At 54.7% G+C, this 20379-nt stretch overlaps 1 protein-coding gene across 35 annotated transcripts in view; it reads right to left on the bottom strand.

The window, feature by feature from the left end:
* Nucleotides 1–20379, bottom strand: part of MBNL1 (muscleblind like splicing regulator 1) — a 67929-nt gene that overhangs the window by 11460 nt on the left and 36090 nt on the right. For 20 of the 35 annotated variants that reach the window (XM_056499044.1, XM_056499041.1, XM_056499050.1 and 17 more), the window contains 4 exons: nucleotides 12439–12609; nucleotides 8618–8812; nucleotides 3493–3750; nucleotides 1579–1732 (listed from right to left, as the gene is read on the bottom strand). In XM_056499044.1, the coding sequence (XP_056355019.1) occupies nucleotides 1579–1732; nucleotides 3493–3750; nucleotides 8618–8812; nucleotides 12439–12507 (676 nt within the window). In that variant the 5' untranslated portion in view covers nucleotides 12508–12609. Of the gene's footprint in view, nucleotides 1–1578; nucleotides 1733–2448; nucleotides 2503–3492; nucleotides 3751–8617; nucleotides 8813–12438; nucleotides 12610–20379 lie in introns of all 35 variants that reach the window. The other 15 variants (XM_056499046.1, XM_056499015.1, XM_056499017.1 and 12 more) reach the window with 1 other exon arrangement.

Raw genomic sequence — 20379 nt, 5'->3', positions numbered from 1 at the left:
CAAAGACATTTTTCAAACTTTTTGGAAAGTACTGGATTACTGGAAAGCTCAAACTGCTGCTATCTGAAAAATATAAAAAGAGAATTTATAATAGCTCAGGCTAAAAACTCCCTTACTTTTCTTGAGTTACATATGCTAAACTTCAGTGGTCAGGAAAGGTCTAAGGAAGCCTCAAGAACTGCCAAGCTCCTGGAGGAGGGTTCAGTGTGGATCTGCTGGAGGAAGAGCTGAGGTAAGGTGTGTCAAGAGCCAGTGGGAAAGACCCCAGTCTATGATGAGGTGTAAATGGGTCTGGCACACACAAAGCAAATCCCAGCTCCTGAGTTCAAAGGGGAAGTACAAAGGCAGCTCCAGCACTTCCAGGAACCATCCAGCCCCTTGCTGCTTTCATGGAAGCTGGAAAATTGCAGTTTACAGACTCCACTGGTTATGCTGCACCAAAAGAGATCTGTGGATTGTTTAAAAATCCTGCATAGGAAGGACTCTGAGTCTATCTGGATGGGGCTCTGAGCAATCTGGTTGTAGATCAAGACAGAATAGTTAAGGGCATTATACTGAACTCCTGGGAACATTCTTGCCAAAGATGTTTAGGATAAAATCCTTTAAATTTTTGGGTAAAGACTGATTAGCTGTATTTCTCCCCCTCCCCTGTTTGCTTTATGAAGGGCTGTCCTCACAGACTCTTCCCCATTTCTGAGTACAGATCTCTCAGCTGGGCTCTGCCCACCTCCTGGAATGATGCTGCTGCTTTAGTGTAACAAATTCCCTCAGCTGTGGAACTAAGGGCAGGAGCCCCCAGGACAAACCAGAGATCATTTCTCACACAGTGCCATCGGCAGAAACAAAGCACATATTCCAACTTTATGTTCCACCACTAGTCCTGCAAAGGGATTTCTGCTTGGTCCAGTTCAGGCATCAACTCTTCAGCAATTCACCAGGATGAGAAGAGCTGGTCACTTTGGCTGAGGACAATACTTGGCTTTGCTCAGTCCAAAACCAGCCCTGAGACACCAGTGTAAAGGCCCAAACTGTGAGTTCTAGTGCAGGTTTGTGATTTTCCACCTGTGGGACTGCCTGTGCCACCTGGGATCACTGCACCTCACTAAAACCTCATTAAAAATCCCCTTTGTGCATGTGACTCAGAGCCACCACTGCCAGGCCCAGGGGGTCTTACAGGGAAACAAGCACAACAGGTGAGGGACGTGGAAGGAAGAGCAGTTAATCCAGGGAAAGAGGAAGGAGAGAGGAGATTTCAAATTCTGATTTGGGGTGACAGAGCATGTTCTGGGTTGGTGTTTTGTCTGCTCCTCTCCCGCTCCCACACCTCGCTGTCTGCATGGAGCTGACGCTGATTTTGTGTTAGACTGGAAAACACCCACCCAGCTTCTGCAAGGAGCAGAGAGAAGGCAGCACTCCCCAGGCAGCCCCTGCTCTGCCCAGGGGCACAGGGCACTGCTGGAGGGGCTGCCTGTGCCTGGCACCAGCACACACACGAGTGCCACCAGCCACCAGCAGCTGTGTCCTGCTGTGCCTCTTCCTCCAGGCCCCTCTCCCTCCCCTGGCAAGTGAAGCACTTACCTGGTGGGAGAAAGGCTGTGTGCTGCTGTAGCTGCATGTTGGCAAGAGCTTGCTGGTATTGGAAGATACCAGTGTTAAAGACTGCGGTGGCACCATTGGTTTTTTCAAGCGCAGGCCTCTTTGGTAAGGGGGGAAGTACAGCTTGAGGAATTCCCTGGATGGTGGATGGGTATAAAAATAAAAGACCAGTAACAAAAAGAAAAGAAAAAAAAAAACAGGAGGGGGTGGGTGGGGAGGGAGGAGAAAAGGAGAGAGAAAAAGGAAAAAAGAAAAATCAGTAGAAGGCAAAATAACCAGGCAGCACCATGTTCCTCCATGAGCAAGCAAGCGGCACAGCAGGCTGAACTACCGCTCCGGAGGCAGGAGCAGCTCTCGGGAGCGCGGCGAGCCGCCCTGCAGCACGGGCGGAGCCAGCCCCGGCAGCCAGCGCCGCCCCGCAGCCGCTGAACCGGCACCGGGAGCGGGGCCGGGAGCGGGGCCGGGCCGGGCCGGGCCGGTCACACCCCAGCCCCGGGCATGCAGAGCGCGCCGCACGCCGCCCGGCCGCGCCAAGCCAAGCCGTGCCATGCCGTGCCAGGCCATGCCAGCGCCCCGCGCGGCACCCGCGGGGACGGGACGGGGCGGGACGGGGATGGGGATGGGGATGGGACGGGGATGGGACAGGGATGGGACAGGGATGGGACAGGGATGGGACAGGGAAAGGGAAGGGAAGGGCGCGGGGCAGCTCCGGGGGGGGCACCAGCCCAGCCCGGCCCGGCCGCCCGCACGCCCCTGGCAGGGAAACCGGGATGCTCCACTCTACACATTAACCCCAAACTCCGCTCTACCATACAGCTACATGCCAAGCTAAAAGGTGAAAGGTCATAGTACCAGGTCAAAGGTTGCCTCGAGGGGTCGCTTCAGTGATTTGACAGCCGACTGAGTCTTAATTAGCAGGCAGCGAGCACATGATGGCAATGGCCAGTGGGGTCAAGCGCATTAACATAAACAGCAAGCAGAGGTGCGTCATGGGGGCAGCAGTGCATTTGGGGAGGTGAGAAAAAACAAATAAAAACAAATCACCGGATGCCGTGTACAACGGTAACAAGACTAGGCATGCACGGGCCCGCCGGGCAGGGCAGGGGGCAGGGGGTGCCCCCAAAGCCGGGCAGGGCAGGGGGCAGGGGGTGCCCCCCACGCCAGGCACGGGGTGCCCCCCACGCCGGGAAGGTGTGGGGCCACGGGCATGCCCCCCAGGCCGGGCTCCTGCCCTGGCAGCCCATGGCCACCGCTTGCCCTGCTGCCCCCGCCGGGCTCTGCTCCCCACACCCACAGCTCGGCACCGTGGGACCCTCTGCCACCACAGCCCCCCAGTGCTGCCCTCGCCTCAACAGCAAACCAGCTCCTGACCCGGCTGCTACAGCCACGGGCCAGCACTAGCCCTGGGACAGCCACTGCCAGCCCTGGGACAGCCACTGCCAGCCCTGGGGACACGGGACAGGGACAGCAGCAGCACGGTCAGATCCACTTCAAACTGCACCTCTACAGACACGGACTGACAGGAACTGAACACGGATTTACCTAGCTGTGCAGCTGGATAGGAACACGTAGATAGAGAGATAGATACACACCTGCCCACACACAGACACAGCCAGCCAGACACGAGCTGCCCACACGCACAGACACGCACACACAGGTACACACAGGTACACACAGGTACTCTGAACATCAGCAGGCAAAATTAGTCAAACACCTCAAAGGTCTGGAACTACTCCAGAGCAGATCTGGCACACATGCTGAGAAAGCTCACTGCACCATGAGCGGGGTCCCCAGGCACACACACCCTCCTTGGCAAGGACAGGCACACATCCACCGTGGCCTCTCCTCATGTACATCCACATTCCATCCTCCACCCAGAGCCGCTCCCACACTCACCATGGCAGCTGCAGTTGCTGCTGCTTGGGCAGCTGCAGCTTGGTTAACCTGGTACTGGGCAGCCTTGATCTTGGCTTGCAGGTGTGCAGGAGGGTGGAAATATTTGCACTTTTCCCGGGAGCACCTCCCCTTGATGTAATCCATGCAGACGGTGACGGTGTTGTCGTTGGTGTCGATCATGGCGCTGTCGGCGGGGTGAGCGAACCGGCAGTCGTTCTCCCCCCTGTTGCAGTTCCCACGCTGGTACTCTCGACACACCTGGGACACCAGCAAAAGAAAGCCACTTACTTTTGGAGATGGGTGATGCAGGCATGGCTCCCAGCAGAGACAAGCTTTCTGAAAGCCTGTGAGAGCACTGTGAGAGCACTGCACTGGGATGGAGGGCTCAGAGTTCCCCAGAGCCACTGCTGTCAAGGAGCAAGAAACCCCGCTGTGATCAGAGCCAAGCACACAGCAGGTGTCATTGTGGCTGCCACTCAGCCCAAGGGGCTGTTTCTGTCTGCTGAGATGTGCTGTGGCCACTCTCAAGCAGCCCAAGGTGCTCACCATGCCCTGCTGTGTCCTGGCTGTGATCACTGTGCTCATTAAGGTGAGGGGATGGTGTGTGGCTGTCCCCAGAGAGCCCCCCCAGGCTGGCACTCTGTGTCCATGTGCCCCCATGGTCCAGGTGCCTGCCAGGAGACAGCAACCCACAGCCCAGGGTGGTGGCACAGCCCCAGTGCTGCCCAGCCACCACCCTGAGCAGAACGGGAGGGGGGAATGGCAGGGCCAGAGCCAGAGCCTGCTCTCTGCTCTCACTGTCACACAGCAGCAGCCAGATGGAGATGCAGGGCTCAGACTCTGCAGCTGCTTGGTGACAGCCCTGCAGTGTCCCCAGCCAGCCCTGAGCCCACACTGCCCCCCAGGCCCACGGCCACCCCAGTGCCACAGACACCGACTGTGTCACCAGTGTGACAAACACCCTGGGTCTGACAGACTGACATGGGCTCCTGTCGTGGTCAGCTCTCCCCAAATAACCAACTAAACACACTTTGCATTCCAGCTTTCCAAAGGCCATGGGAAACAGAGGGACAAAAGCAACTACATAAAAATACTTTAGTAGATAAATTTCCTGTTCAAGGTGGGTGCCTGGAGCTTGGATCATCAGTATTTCCACAAGAACCTTGGCTCTGATTCCTGCAAGAACCCAGATTTGTGGTGGTTTGGTGTGCCTTCACACCAGTCCTCTGGCTGCTGTTGAACCCTGGTGCCACTGCCAGTGCCACTTGCCCATCCTCTGTGGTTATGAACTGACCCCCCTGCAGGACCAGGACCAGGTCAGGTGTGAAAGTGTCTGCATGATGCTGTTCAGAGGCTTTTTCCACGTGCTGACAGACTCCAGGTGTGTATTTGCACAGAGCCACATGAGCCAGGCCCAGCCCCTCGCTGCTCCCTGCTCATCCCCTGCCCTCCTGCTCAGGGTCTGCAGAACAGATTCTGCAGCCAGAAACAGCTCAGGCAGTCCTGGGCTGGAAAATAACCACTGGCCTGCCAGGTAATCCTGCAGCCAGATCCCTTCCCTGGTCCAGTGCCCTGCAGTGGCACATGCCAGCCAGCACAGCAGTCCTGATCACCCAGAGCTGACCAGCTCCAAGAACTTCTAACTTGCTTCTTTCTGGCAAAACATGGCATAGAAGAACCCAGCAAGAAACAGCAGCTTGGCTGTGGTCATTCCTGACTTTGGAACACTTCTAAAAGAAAATTCCAACAGAAACAGCTGTTTTTGATAAAGCATTAGGCAATTCCTTTCTCTCTCACTTCCCTGTCCTTCTTGCCTCTTTTCTAGTTCACTGAAGAACCACACTTTGTTCGAGATATTTCCTGCAGGGGAGGAGTGAGGAAAGCTGTGGAAAAGCCTCAAGCCATGACATTTCCACCCTGAGGTGCAGATTCCTTACAGGAGTGGCACTGGACACCTGCATGCTGTGGGTGTGAAATCCAGCTGCAGGCAATCCCGCTGCCAGTAGCAGTCACTGAGCTCACTTCACCAGGAGTGCCATTAATTCAGCAGACAGTGCTGCCTGACAGTCTGCCTGCATGCCTGAAAACCCCAGGTGTGCCCACAGAGCTTCCAGCCTGGGAGCAGCCTGGCTCTGTGTGCCCAGCGTGTGCTGGCTTAATTCCTGCCAGTGCACATCACTCTTGAAAATAAATATTTAAAATTCTAAGCAGAACCAATCATAGTCCAAGATTAGATGCTAACATCATTGTGGTTATTTTTCTCCAGGACAGTTCATTCCAAGGGAGAGTGAGTGGAGCCTTATAAAGCTCTGATCATGCCATAACAAATGGCAATGCCACAGCTGCAGCTCCCCAGAAGAGCAGGTAGACACTGCTGGCTCTTCTGGGAGGTAACAGCCAGATCATGCTGAATCTCCAAAATCCATTCTGTATTTTTGTAGCCTGTGAAGTACATTCAGCTATTTTGCTGTTCATAAAAATGACACGCTTGTTTTAGTGTTTGGATACTAAATTTGGATACTCCAGATCAGATGACCACTGTACTGGAAAGCATTTGCGAGTTATGTTCTCACCTACATTTCACTGTTTATACTGAATTTGCAGAAGGCAAAAACAGTGCTGTGACCCTGGGAGTGCTACTCCAGGATCTCCCTCTCATGCAGAGGAGTTTGGCTCAGCAGGGCATCACTTCTCTGAAGAGCAGTACCAAGAGAATGCAGTGTCCAGAGGGCCAAATCCTGCAGGCTGAGGTCCCAGATGTCACCAGCTCCCCGTGCACAGCAGTCACAGCCTGCAGCCAGCACCAGGGCTGCCCTGGATGGGCACACCAAGGGGTGTCCCTGCTTCCCTGGGGACAGTGGGCACATCCTGCTTATGACCAGGATGCTTTTGAGCCCTCATGTCCCACCCTGAGCAGCCCATGAGCACTGCAGGGCTGGAAGGACAATCAAACAGAGCAGCTGACCTTGGCAGCACAACCAAAGGGTTCCCACCACAGGCATCTTCCTCTCCATGCTCATTTCCAAATCCATTATGATTTATTTATGAATTTACCTAATTGCATTTTGGTTTTAGTCCACCTCTGGCAGGTGTCCACTATGAAACAGAGTCCTCAAGGGAAAAACATCCCTGGGTGATTCCAACCAGCCCCGTGTGTGCCAGCTCAGAGCTGCCTCCCCTGCAACCTGAGCGTGCTGTGGGGAACGCTGCCCCCAGGGAAAACATCTCTAAAAAGGGAAATGATGCCATCCCACAGGAGGGTGACCTGTGGTGATGTGAGCTCTGAGAATAGTGACAGTAGCAGTGGGAAGTGCTGGCTGCCAGCTGACCCTCCACTGTCACTCAGCCCTTCTGAGCAGCAGCTCATCACCAGGGATGCAGCTAAGGAAAAGGAATTCATTTCCCTTGGAAGGAGAGTTAATCCCTGTTGGTGCAGACACACAGCAGAGTTACAAATACAGCAGGCTGCATTAAACAGATCCTTCTTGCTCCTGCCAGCTCAGTGACAGACCCTCTGGCAGAGGGAGAGCAGCAGCCTCGTGCCCTCACAGCCCCTGTGCCCAGCACACTCCAGGTGACAGCAGGGCAGCCTGGCTGCCCAGCCCCCATCCCTGCCTCTTAACCACCACACCCAGACAGGGCTGCCAACACCTGCTCCAGGGCTGTGCCCAGGGGCTGAGATCTGTGCTCTCAGGCTGTGCCCAGGGGCAGAGATCTGTGTTCTCAGGCTGTGCCCATGGGCAGAGATCTGTGCTCTCAGGCTGTGCCCAGGGGCTGAGATCTGTGTCCTCAGGCTGTACCCATGGGCTGAGATCTGTGCTCTCAGGCTGTGCCCATGGGCAGAGATCTGTGTTCTCAGGCTGTGATCCGCGGGCTGAGATCTGTGCTCTCAGGCTGTGATCCATGGGCTGAGATCTGTGCTCTCAGGCTGTGCCCATGGGCAGAGATCTGTGCTCTCAGGCTGTGCCCATGGGCAGAGATCTGTGTTCTCAGGCTGTGATCCATGGGCTGAGATCTGTGCTCTCAGGCTGTGATCCATGGGCTGAGATCTGTGCTCTCAGGCTGTGCCCATGGGCAGAGATCTGTGCTCTCAGGCTGTGCCCAGGGGCTGAGATCTGTGTCCTCAGGCTGTGATCCGCGGGCTGAGATCTGTGCTCTCAGGCTGTGCCCAGGGGCTGAGATCTGTGTCCTCAGGCTGTGATCCGCGGGCTGAGATCTGTGCTCTCAGGCTGTGATCCATGGGCAGAGATCTGTGTCCTCAGGCTGTGATCCATGGGCAGAGATCTGTGCTCTCAGGCTGTGCCCAGGGGCTGAGATCTGTGTCCTCAGGCTGTGCGCTCAGGCTGTGATCCATGTTCTCAGGCTGTGCTCCATGCTCTCAGGCTGTGCTCTCAGGCTGTGCTCCATGCTCAGGCTGTGCTCTCAGGCTGTGCTCCATGCTCTCAGGCTGTGCTCTCAGGCTGTGATCCATGCTCTCAGGCTGTGCTCCATGCTCAGGCTGTGCTCTCAGGCTGTGCTCTCAGGCTGTGCTCCATGCTCAGGCTGTGCCCCAAGCTCACAGCAGCAGGCTGCAGGTCCCTGGCTCCCTGCCCAGGCTGCCACAGCACTGATAAGGGGCTGAAAACACTGTCAGGCCTTTGAGATAAGGAAGATTGGGAGCAAGGGAGAGCAGCAGCTGGAGAGCAGGACACTTGTCAGGGTTGTAGCAGGGGTGATAAGCTGGAGGAGGAGGCCAGCAGGGAGTGTGGGCAGTGCCTGCCCAGAGCCAGAGGCAGAACCATCTGCACCCCAGGGTGCAGCCCTGCACCTCTCCCCAGCTCAGTGGCTGTGTCCCCACCGTGGCAATGCCTTCTGGGCACACACTGACAGCTTTGTGCCACTCCTGCTGCTGCCATGATCATTCCTAAATATTCCCATTTCTTTCTGCAGGGGAGGGTCAGAGGCAGAGTGGCAGCCTGAACTTACCGTGCAAGCACTCGGTCACTCCTTGTTCTTATGTCACAAAGACACAGCACTACCAGCCCAAGTGAAACCTGCATTGCTGCTTTCACAAGGGAAGCATTTCCTGTCTAGAAGACAGCACAGATGAGAGCACTGTGAGGTAAGTCCCACACCCAGCTCCTACCTCCAGCCTGTCTGTCCTCATCAGCTTCTGCGCGGCGGCGGCGGCGGGGACGGGCACGCCGGGGCTGCCTGTCACCAGCATGGGGGCCGTGGGCAGGATCTCAGCAGGGACCAGGCCTGGGGACACGGGGCCCAGGTAGGGGTTGAAGGCGGCTGAGGCGTTGGTGGCCAAGCTGGGAGCGACAGAGAACATGGGCTGCAAGGAGAGGGAAAGAGACACTGAGCACTGTGCTGCACCCCTGTGCCACCAAAGCACGCTGGCAGCCCTGCAGTGCACCAGCTGGGCTGCTGCTGCTGCCTGCAGGGGAGCACTGCTGTGTCTGTGCAGCTGCTGCAGGGCAGCAAGAGCAAGGACAGGCATCCCCAGCAGCCTCTGCAGCTCTGCTCCCCCAGCTCCCACAGCAATGCTCCCACAGCAAGCTCCCAGAGCAAGCTCCCAGCAGTGCACCATCAATGGCAGATGTTCTGTGGGGTCACTGGCAGCTCCCAGCAATGCCACCATCAATGGCAGATGCTCTGTGGGGTCACAGACAGCTCCCAGCAATGCACCATCAATGGCAGATGCTCTGTGGGGTCACTGGCAGCTCCCAGCAGTGCCACCATCAATGGCAGATGCTCTGTGGGGTCACTGGCAGCTCCCAGCAGTGCCACCATCAATGGCAGATGTTCTGTGGGGTCACTGGCAGCTCCCAGCAGTGCCACCATCAATGGCAGATGCTCTGTGGGGTCACTGGCAGCTCCCAGCAGTGCCACCATCAATGGCAGATGTTCTGTGGGGTCACTGGCAGCTCCCAGCAGTGCCACCATCAATGGCAGATGCTCTGTGGGGTCACAGACAGCTCCCAGCAGTGCCACCATCAATGGCAGATGTTCTGTGGGGTCACAGACAGCTCCCAGCAATGCACCATCAATGGCAGATGTTCTGTGGGGTCACTGGCAGCTCCCAGCAGTGCCACCATCAATGGCAGATGCTCTGTGGGGTCACAGACAGCTCCCAGCAATGCACCATCAATGGCAGATGCTCTGTGGGGTCACTGGCAGCTCCCAGCAGTGCCACCATCAATGGCAGATGTTCTGTGGGGTCACTGGCAGCTCCCAGCAGTGCCACCATCAATGGCAGATGCTCTGTGGGGTCACAGACAGCTCCCAGCAGTGCCACCATCAATGGCAGATGCTCTGTGGGGTCACAGACAGCTCCCAGCAGTGCCACCATCAATGGCAGATGTTCTGTGGGGTCACAGACAGCTCCCAGCAGTGCCACCATCAATGGCAGATGCTCTGTGGGGTCACAGACAGCCCCCAGCAGTGCCACCATCAATGGCAGATGTTCTGTGGGGTCACTGGCAGCTCCCAGCAGTGCCACCATCAATGGCAGATGTTCTGTGGGGTCACTGGCAGCTCCCAGCAGTGCCACCATCAATGGCAGATGCTCTGTGGGGTCACAGACAGCTCCCAGCAGTGCCACCATCAATGGCAGATGCTCTGTGGGGTCACAGACAGCTCCCAGCAGTGCCACCATCAATGGCAGATGTTCTGTGGGGTCACTGGCAGCTCCCAGCAGTGCCACCATCAATGGCAGATGCTCTGTGGGGTCACTGGCAGCTCCCAGCAATGCCACCATCAATGGCAGATGTTCTGTGGGGTCACTGGCAGCTCCCAGCAGTGCCACCATCAATGGCAGATGTTCTGTGGGGTCACAGACAGCTCCCAGCAGTGCCACCATCAATGGCAGATGCTCTGTGGGGTCACTGGCAGCCCAGGGCTACCAGGGGACATGGCTCAGCAGGTACAATGCTGGCTCTTGGGGAAAAGAATCCTGACAAAGCATCAGCCACACTCAACTTCAGGCACAGGCAAAGCTTTTCTGACCCTGGTGCAGCTAGAGATGGCTCAGGATCCCAGGGCCACAGTCCTTTCATTTTACAGAATTCAACAGGCTGGCCATGCAGGAATTCAGACACTAACTGCATCAGGAGATGCTTTAGTTAGGCTAAAACATTACACCAGTGGAAGAAAGAGCACATGCAAACATGATTTTCCTTTGTTTGCTTGCATGTTTTCAAATAAGAGTCAAGTGCCCTTGTGGGTGTGAAGATAACTGGGTGAAGAGCCCAAATAATGCTGTGAAAACCCAACACAGAGCTGCTACACTGCAGCAAGGATTAAATAACTCTCCTGCCCCCAAATGCAGTGTAACTGCCAAATAAAATTCAGCCAGGAGTGTTTGTCTTTCACTATCTAAATAAAGCAGTTACTCAAGGCATTTAGGCTTTTTCCCCACCTAATTTTTAGAGGGAAAAACAACTACAGAGTGAACACAACTCTTTCTCTGTTTCATATCAACTTAAGGCAGACACCAGAGGACAGCACATGTTTCTGTATTCCTGAGGAAATGACTGAATTGTTTGGAAGCAAGAGACATTGGAAATAATGAACAAAAATATGCAGGGATTACTGGAGAAAACAGAATGGGAGTTGTGTAAATGGGTATAATTTCTGTAATGCTTTTGATTCTTCATTCATGTAAATGAAAAACAAACTGGCAAATATTACAGGAAATTAAATATTACTCTTAAACAAACTATTAATTAACTGCACTTTTTCATTAGTGGGTTATCAGGGATTTCCCTCGTGTGGAGCTTGTCCTGCCTGTCCCCAGCCCAGCCCAGGGAAGCTGCAGAGGGATTTCCCTGCCCCAGCCCAGCCCAGGTAAGCTGCAGAGGGATTTCCCTGCTCCCAGCCCCTGAGGGAAGGATGCAGAGGGATTTCCCTGCCCCAGCCCAGCCCAGGGAAGGATGCAGAGGGATTTCCCTGCTCCCAGCCCCTGAGGGAAGGATGCAGAGGGATCTCCCTGCCCCAGCCCCTGAGGGAAGGATGCAGAGGGATTTCCCTGCCCCAGCCCAGCCCAGGGAAGCTGCAGAGGGATTTCCCTGCCCCAGCCCAGCCCCAGGGAAGCTGCAGTGGGATTTCCCTGCCCCAGCCCAGCCAGGGAAGGATGCAGAGGGATTTCCCTGCTCCCAGCCCCTGAGGGAAGGATGCAGAGGGATTTCCCTGCTCCAGCCCAGCTCAGGGAAGGATGCAGTGGGATTTCCCTGCCCCAGCCCAGCCCCTGAGGGAAGGATGCAGTGGGATTTCCCTGCCCCAGCCCAGCCCCTGAGGGAAGGATGCAGAGGGATTTCCCTGCCCCAGCCCAGCCCAGGGAAGCTGCAGTGGGATTTCCCTGCCCCAGCCCAGCCCAGGGAAGCTGCAGAGCGATTTCCCTGCCCCAGCCCAGCCCAGGGAAGCTGCAGAGCGATTTCCCTGCCCCAGCCCAGCCCAGGGAAGCTGCAGAGGGATTTCCCTGCCCCAGCCCAGCCCAGGGAAGCTGCAGTGGGATTTCCCTGCCCCAGCCCAGCCAGGGAAGGATGCAGTGGGATTTCCCTGCCCCAGCCCAGCCAGGGAAGGATGCAGAGGGATTTCCCTGCCCCAGCCCAGCCCAGGGAAGCTGCAGAGGGATTTCCCTGCCCCAGCCCAGCCCAGGGAAGCTGCAGAGGGATTTCCCTGCCCCAGCCCAGCTCAGGGAAGGATGCAGAGGGATTTCCCTGCCCCAGCCCAGCTCAGGGAAGGATGCAGAGGGATTTCCCTGCCCCAGCCCAGCCCAGGGAAGGATGCAGAGGGATTTCCCTGCCCCAGCCCAGCCAGGGAAGGATGCAGAGGGATTTCCCTGCTCCAGCCCAGCTCAGGGAAGCTGCAGTGGGATTTCCCTGCCCCAGCCCAGCCCAGGGAAGCTGCAGTGGGATTTCCCTGCCCCAGCCCAGCCCAGGGAAGCTGCAGTGCACGTACCACAGGCTGCAGTGGGGCTCCAGGCATCATGGCATTGGCCAGCTGCATCTGCTGGGCCAGCATGGCCATGTTCTTCTGCTGGATCAGGTTATTGCGGCCATTGATCTCCAGCTGTGTTTTTAAGTGTGGTGGGGGGTGAAGATATTTGCAGTTTTCCCTTGAGCATCGACCCTGAAGGAGAGAATGGGCACAGCAGGATTAGAAGCTGCATCTCTGTTCCTTATGCCATGGGCTAAAGCAAACACAAGCAGACTGCAGACACATTTACAGACACCACCTTACGTGAGCACAGTGTAAAACTGAGAGAGACAATTACTGCTAAATGGGTTACATGGAACTACAACATGTATGGCTGGACTGAGAGGAGCAGCTGGCCAACCCAGCTCTGAATCCAGATTAGACTCAATGTCCTCATCTCAGTGCTGGGTTTAGGCTGTTCCACAACTCTCTGGATGAGATCCAAAGCCTGGCAGTACGTGTTGTACACCCCAACCACTTAATGTACTTCATACACTCAAATGCTTTACAGCCATAAAAAACCATTCCTGTGATCTCAGGCAATGTCCTCTGGCTCCCAGGAAACAAGGAGCCTCACTCTTTCCCCACTGAGAGGAGCATTTCTATCCACTGGAAGATGGTTTTTAAGGAAAGGTATTTACTCAAAGACTGCCAGAACACACCACAGCCCCAGGTAAATTGTGCTGATGCATTCCTATCAGCAGCTGCTATCAAAACACTTACATCCTCCTTGTTTGCAAGTAGCTCTGGAGCCCAGGGCACCTTTAACCTTCAATCTTTTTTAATTTACAGATCTTAGCGAATTTCCCAAAAGAAATGCAGATTTGTCTGTCTGGGAGCAGGGTTTCTTGTCTCACTTTTATTCCATGGACCTTTACAAATGGTCCACAGAGCACCCAGGAGCTGGAAACCACAGGCTGGAAACCACTGCCACAGCTCTCACCAGAACACAGCAGCATTCATTTCTTTTATTGGTGTTTAATACACAGATTTATTTCCTACTCTGAATAGTTCACTTTCATGGTCAAAAATGGAGAAATGCCACGCAGTGCTGATGGGAGCAGGATGTGCCTGACCTTGCTGTGCTCAGCCTGCTGTGACACCTCATGGGGTGAGCACAGGGCTCAGCAAGGTCTGGTGATCAGGAGCTGCAGTGGGAGGAAGTTTCACCTTGCCTTCAGGGGAGCAGGAACTCACTGTCCCAGGCACCTCCCCACAGGGCAGCAGCATCCCCAGCCACACACCATGGCTTCAGTCCCCACAGAACACTTCATGTGAACACACACAGCTGTGGAAAACGTGGCAAACGCAGACAAAAGAGAATGACCAATCATGCCTTGGAAAAATCACTCCCAAAATTCTGCATTCTGAAAATGGAGGGTATTTCTGGAAGACTTGGATCCTCTGACAGGTGTGTGGGACTGTGACAGTACACCTGGGATTTCCAGACTGTGTATGGTCACCACCAGGCTCCTCCCCACAACTCCAGTTTTTGGGAAGCACAGCACACCCTTTTTTAACTTCCCAAATGTTGGGAATACAATGCAATTCTTGCTCTCTGATAAAAATCTCCTTCCAGAAAACACCCTGACTGCCTGTTTAATAACAGAAAAGCTTTCTTGGGATTCTCTTTTGAGACTGCAGTCTCCTTTATCACTGAGTCTGTGATTCTGTAATTTGAAGGAGCTGTTCATGGTCAGACATACAACTCTCTAACATTTAACAGGTTATCTCCTGAAGACAAAAGAAAAATCTCCTTGTGGCCAACAGTGAGTGCTGCACATCCCTGCCCTGTGTGAACATCCCTACTGAACAATTATTAGTGCCTGACACAATTTCCAGTCCCTGAGACACTTGTGGCTGTTCTGAGGGTGCTGTGGCACTGCCTGGCTGCTGCTGGAGCTGTGCTGGGGCTGCCCCCCGTGCTGAGGATGCCAAAATGCAGCAGCAGCCACAACTCACCAGTGCAGCTGGAGCACACAGAACACTTGTGACCCACAGCAAACACACAAACACCTCCCTCTGTCAGGGAGAGCAAATTCCTCCTGAACCCAGCAGGAGGATGGCTGCTACAAACCATCAGCTATTGCCTGTAAATGGTCAAACTATTTACCCTGATGCCCATGTGTTTCACAGGAAAACATTGAACTCCATGTAAGTATGGCTTCCTTTTTAAAAATAAACTGTTGGCTTTGTGCTGAGGCTGCCTGCCACACTCAGAGAAACCTTTTCAGTAACACTCAGAGAAACCTTTTCAGTAACACTCAGAGAAACCTTTCCAGTGCACTCTGGGGCTCCCAAACAAGCAGGATGCCAGCTGGGGGAGAACACACATCCCCCAGTGCAGCCCCCTCAGCTCTGCCCAGGGCTGCTGCTGTGGCACAGGATACTGATGGCAGCACTCTGCAGACACATTTTATTGGGAATCATTTCATGGGAAAACACACCAAAGTGGCCACTTAATGACGTCTTTGTGTGTGATTCTGGTACATAAAAGCCTCAGCCCCTCTAATGGATCATTTGGCTTGCACAGCTAATAGCACTCCTACGGGAGCTGTCCTCCTGCCATGAAATACAACAGGATTTAAAAAAGAAAGAAAAAAGCAAACAGAGCAAGCAGACTGCCAGCACCAAACAGAAGGAAAGACACCAGCTCAGCAGCAAAATCCTCCCTGCTGCCCCTGCTGTCTGTGGGTCCCTCCTCAGAATGACCCCCAGAGCCACACCAGTGCCATGAGGAGGGGGATGGGGACAGGGATGCAGGTGGGGACAGCCACACCTGTGCCACAGTGATGCCAGCTGAGCAGTGCCCAGCCCCAGCCACGCTGGCCCTGGGTAAGGTGGCTGCTGGATTCCCCCAAATGACCCCAATTCCCATTTCATAACAGCATCAGCAAATGCATCAGCCACATATGGATGTACAAGTCCTTATAGAAATTATTTAACTTTTATAAATTTTATCATATTTATGCATTAAAAATTTTACATAAATACTCAATACAATTTGTGGTTGATCTTGGTTATACTACAAATGTTTGGATAATCCCATGTCTGTACAGACACAGCATTTGTACCAATCCATCAGTATTTATGCTGACACTCCCAGGACACACAGACTGCAGCCTGAGACTGGGCAACACTTCCTTCCCTCCCAAGCACCCTCCAGCTGCACCCCAGGGGACAAGGGAATTGTGTTTTCCCAGGTGCAGGAGGAGCAGCCTCCCCCAGCCCGAGGGGCTGTGTCCCCCCAGGGGTGGCACGAGGGTCACAGCACCCTTGGGAACCACAGAGACAGCTCCAGCTGCTCCTTCAACTGCCAGTGCTGCCAACTCCTTCTGGAGCAATCTCTGCTAATCCATGGCATCCTCACTCAGGCATGTAACAGCTCACAATTTAGGAGAATGAATGACTTTATGTCCAGATCAGTGAAACACACGGAGAGTTAACCTGTTTATCAGTGCAGGTTCCCCTGGAGCCCAGAGCAGGGGATGCAGAGCAGGTACCAGGATTGCTGTGCTGCACACTCCTGCTCACAGCTGGAATCCCTGACAGTGACACAGAGCACTGCACAGAGCTTCTCAAGGAATGTGCCCTGGGGCAGAAAAAGCAAACAAGCAGCAGGAGAGAGGCACCATCCCTGTGCTGGTGCTTCTGCACAGAGCTCAGGACTGAGCCCAGCACAGTGACCCCAGCCTGGCACCCCTGACAGCTCCTGCAGCTCCCAGTGCCACAGTGCCCCAGCCTGGCACCCCTGACAGCTCCTGCAGCTCCCAGTGCCACAGTGCCCCAGCCTGGCACCGCTGACAGCTCCTGCAGCTCCCAGTGCCACAGTGCCCCATCCTGGCACCCCTGACAGCTCCTGCAGCTCCCAGTGCCACCCTGTGCCCCAGCCTGGCACCCCTGACAGCTCCTGCAGCTCTCAGACATGTCCCCAGCCACCCTGTGCCCCAGCCTGGCATCCCCCTGCCCCATCAGACAGGCCATGTGCCCCTCCTGCAGCTGGATGTGACAGGGACAGAGCCCTCCCAGCTGTGCCCAAGATTCAGGGGAGCAGGAGCCCCAGAACAAGAGGGAAGAGAAGCTCCCTGAGCTGTGCTGCACTCTCACCCCTCACTGCCCTTCCCAGGCTGTGTTTGGCTGCCTGGCTTGTCCCCCTGCTCCCCTGGGCTTGTCCCCCTGCTCCCCTGGGCTTGTCCCCCTGCTCCTCTGGGCTTGTCCCCCTGCTCCCCTGGGCTTGGGCAGAGGCTCAGGTGGCTCTGGGCACCCCCTGGCTGAGCAGGGCTGGCCCAGGTGACACAGGACACACTGCAGCAGCAGCATGAGCAGCACAGCCATAAATCAGCCCTGTGCCCAGCAGCATGCCAGCCTGAAGGTCAGTGCCTGCAGACTGCATGGCTGCAGTTCTGTGGCAGAGGCATTGCTGAGAACTGCAGCCCAGACACTGCAACTCACTGCTGGAATCCTGAAATGCCAACACATCCACCTGCTTGGGGTTTTTATTGACAGTTTATATAAAAATTATGCCTTTCCTTATTGTTATCCTTTTAGTAGTACTTTCTCCTTGTTTTTAGCAAGTACAGCATCTTGATGTGCTAATTTAAATATGATTAGAATACATTTGTCAAGCAAATATATTATTGATTGAAAAATAATTAATTCCCCAACATTAGTGGCAAAAGTAATTAATAAAATATTATTTTATTCAAGTGAAGTTAAACAATGAATTATGACTGAAATTTGGGAAGTTTATTAAACTTTATTTAAAAAAAGGATTTTAGTTTACAACTGAGCACAGGTGAAACAGAGCACTCTGAGATGAAAAGCTCTAAATGGGAAATTTCATAGCACCACAGAATCACAGACTTGTTAAAGTTGAAAGTGACCTTAAAGATCACCCAGCTCCAATCCTCCTGCATGGGCAGGACACCTTCCACTGCCCCAGGCTGCTCCAAGCCCTGTCCTACCTGGCCTTGGGCACTGCCAGGACCCAGGGGCAGCCACAGCTCCTCTGCCAGCCTGTGCCAGACCTCCCCAAACTCACCACCCTCACAGGGAAGGATTTCTGCTGAAAGAAGAAATTTGCCTGGACCCACCCCTATAGATAAATACAACATTTTCCTGAAACCAAGGCCAGCCACCCAACTGGGAACAGTTCTGGGGATCAGTACCAAAGCCTGATCTCAAATGAATCCCCTGAGCTCTGCTCTAAGATGCACTTTTGACAGAGTGTGGGGAAAGGCAGTGACCCTCCCCAGGGCACAGCACCAGCACAGCTACCTGGGCTCAGCACAGAGCACTCCTGGCACTGTGGGAAGCAGTGCTGGGTGCACCCGGGAAGGCAGCAGCTGCTTTCTCAGCACCAGGAGCTTTCCCCCAGAGTGCACAAGGATCCCCAGCCTGAATCAGCAGCATGAGGAATGGTCTTAACTCTCTCTCAGCAGCAACACACAGAAATCTGCTGCACTGTGGCTCTGCAAGGGCTGACAGAACAATCCCAGCACAGAACAATCCTCTGCTGGAAAAGCCACTGCAGGACACCCTGTGAAATCCCTGAAAGCAGCACTGGGATTTTCAGGAATGCAAACAGCTCCAGGTCCCTGACCACACACGTGCAAGGGACATTTTACAGCACAATAAAGTGCCTAAGATGGAAACACACTGCTTGATCACATCCAAACCTTCCCACTTAATCAGCACACGCCTCCAGCACTGCCAAAATGACCCAGAGTGGCAGTGGAGGTGTGGGCAGAGCTGCCAGGGCTGCCAGGGACAGAGCTTGGGCACTGCAGAGCCCCAGCTCCCAGAGCAGAGGCACACTGTGGGGCTGCACCCACAGACAGGCTGCCCTGGGCTGCTGACACCAAGCTCTGCCTCTGGCACCAAAACCTGGACACTTCTGGCTCTTCTGCACAGCTCACATCCAGGCCATTCAGTAAACAAGAGAGGCCAGGCTGCAGGAGTGCAGGGGCACATCACCCTCGTGGCACTTCAGTCTGAGGGCACTGCCCCACAGACCCCTGAACCTGGAGATCAGCTCCACAGGGGACACTAACATGTCACAGCAGGTCACAGGGGCCATGGAGCCCCTGCAGCAGCATGGGGTGGCCACAGGTTTGACAGTGCAGGGTCGTGGCTGTCACCACCACAGCTGTGTGGGGAACCAGCCAGTGCTGCCCTTTGCCCTGCAAACCCAAAGAACAGGAGAAGTTCACACAGGAATGGAAGGAAAACCACTCACAGCTTCCAGTAACAGGACACATCAGGCCAGTGCATGCCTGCTCCAACCAGATCCCACTGTGACTGAAAGGACAATCCCACAAATGCACCTGAGCAAGGCAGAAAGCACTGCCACTGTCCAATAAGAATTTTAGGAACTAAATAATATTGAAGAATTTATCTTAAAAAAAAAAAAAAAAAAAAAAAAGCAACACCATAACAAAAACAGGGAATCTTTAAGAGTTCTAAGAAAAAATTCCACCTGTTTTCCACAAGAGGGAACTTTTGACAAGACAGTGATTTCCTACAAAACAACCCTTTAAAATCAGTCAGTGCAGCTTCCCAGGACCAGTGGCAGAAAGCAGCCCCTTAATCAGCAATTCAGGAGGAATTAATGAACCCAGCCACATTCACCTCATGGGCAACACACCAGCCTGGTGCCACCCCAGGGCACTGCCACATTCCCCCTGCCAAGGGCACTGCCTGTCCCTCCAGGGCACCACAGCCCCTGAGACTGCCAAGCTCCCCCTCCAGGGCACTGCTGTGTGCCCCTGCCACCCCATCCCACCCAGGGCACCCTCCTACCCCACACCTTTCCCCTTTCCTTTGGCTGGCAATTAAGGGCACTGGGCACTTTGAATTTTTTTGTAAAGCTCATACTGCCTGGTTTAAAGTGAAAATCAAGGAACAATCATGAAAAGATAAAGATTAAGTTGACAAAAAACTAGTCTTGCATCTTTCCTTAAATGTGCAAGACAGACCAAACACAGCTCTTCTCCTTTCAACTCCCAGCCATATCATAATTATCATGTAAGTAGAATTGTTAGCCTTGGCCTTTGTTCCTGCACGTGCCCCTACCATAAACCCCATGGAGCTGCAACTTGGTAATTGGCAGAATTCAGCACCAAAGTAAACAGTTCAAATGAATACTTGTTGTAGTGCTAAAGTGCCATAAACAATAAAACAAAAGAGCTGCTCTTTCCCTGTGCAGCCAGCCCTGCTGTAGCCTGGGGTCACAAGTGGTTTAATTCTAAGTATGAGAAACTATTCATGCTGTGACATTTGTGTCAGTTTTCACACCCAAGCTCAGGCACTAGAGCTCTGTCCCTGTTTGCTTGCAGCCAGTTTCCCTCCCCACCTGTAATTAACTGTAGCTGGGCACAGGCAGGGCCGAGCTGGCAGCAGCTCCAGCAGCAGCTGCCAGGGGCTGTCCCTGCCCTGGGCCAGCCCTGCCAGCAGCCAGCAGCGCTCCGGGCACAGCCCCTCCGGGCACAGCCCCTCGGGCACAGCCCCTCCGGGCACAGCCCCTCCGGGCACAGCCCCTCGGCCCCAGCCCCCCTGCAGCACCATTCAGCTGCTCTGAATGCTCAGGAACAAGCCCTGGGGGCAGCACAAGGCAAGGCCCCGAGTCAGCTCTGACGGCCACTCCTGTTTGTTCCTGCAGAGGGGTGTTTACTGGGTCTGGGGCTGTTTGCTGTGCTGGTCCCAGTGAGGGCAGTGCTGGGGCAGGTGCACGAGCCCTGCAGGGACCCCCTGCCCCCCTGACCCCCCTGCCTTGGGCTGGGGGAGCTCCTGGCCCCAGGGGTCCATGAGAGACCCCTGCAGGCACTGCCCACCTGCCAGGGGTGCCCAGCAGCCACCTCCCCACAGCATCAGCCCTGGAGCTCCAGAGGGAAATCCCTCTGCTGAGCAGCTCCTTCCATTCCC

The sequence above is a fragment of the Oenanthe melanoleuca genome, chromosome 9, assembly GCF_029582105.1.
Source record: "Oenanthe melanoleuca isolate GR-GAL-2019-014 chromosome 9, OMel1.0, whole genome shotgun sequence".
Classification (NCBI taxonomy): Eukaryota; Metazoa; Chordata; class Aves; order Passeriformes; family Muscicapidae; genus Oenanthe; species Oenanthe melanoleuca.
Note: the sequence above shows the minus strand (reverse complement) of the source record. Positions and strands in the feature narration are given on the sequence as shown.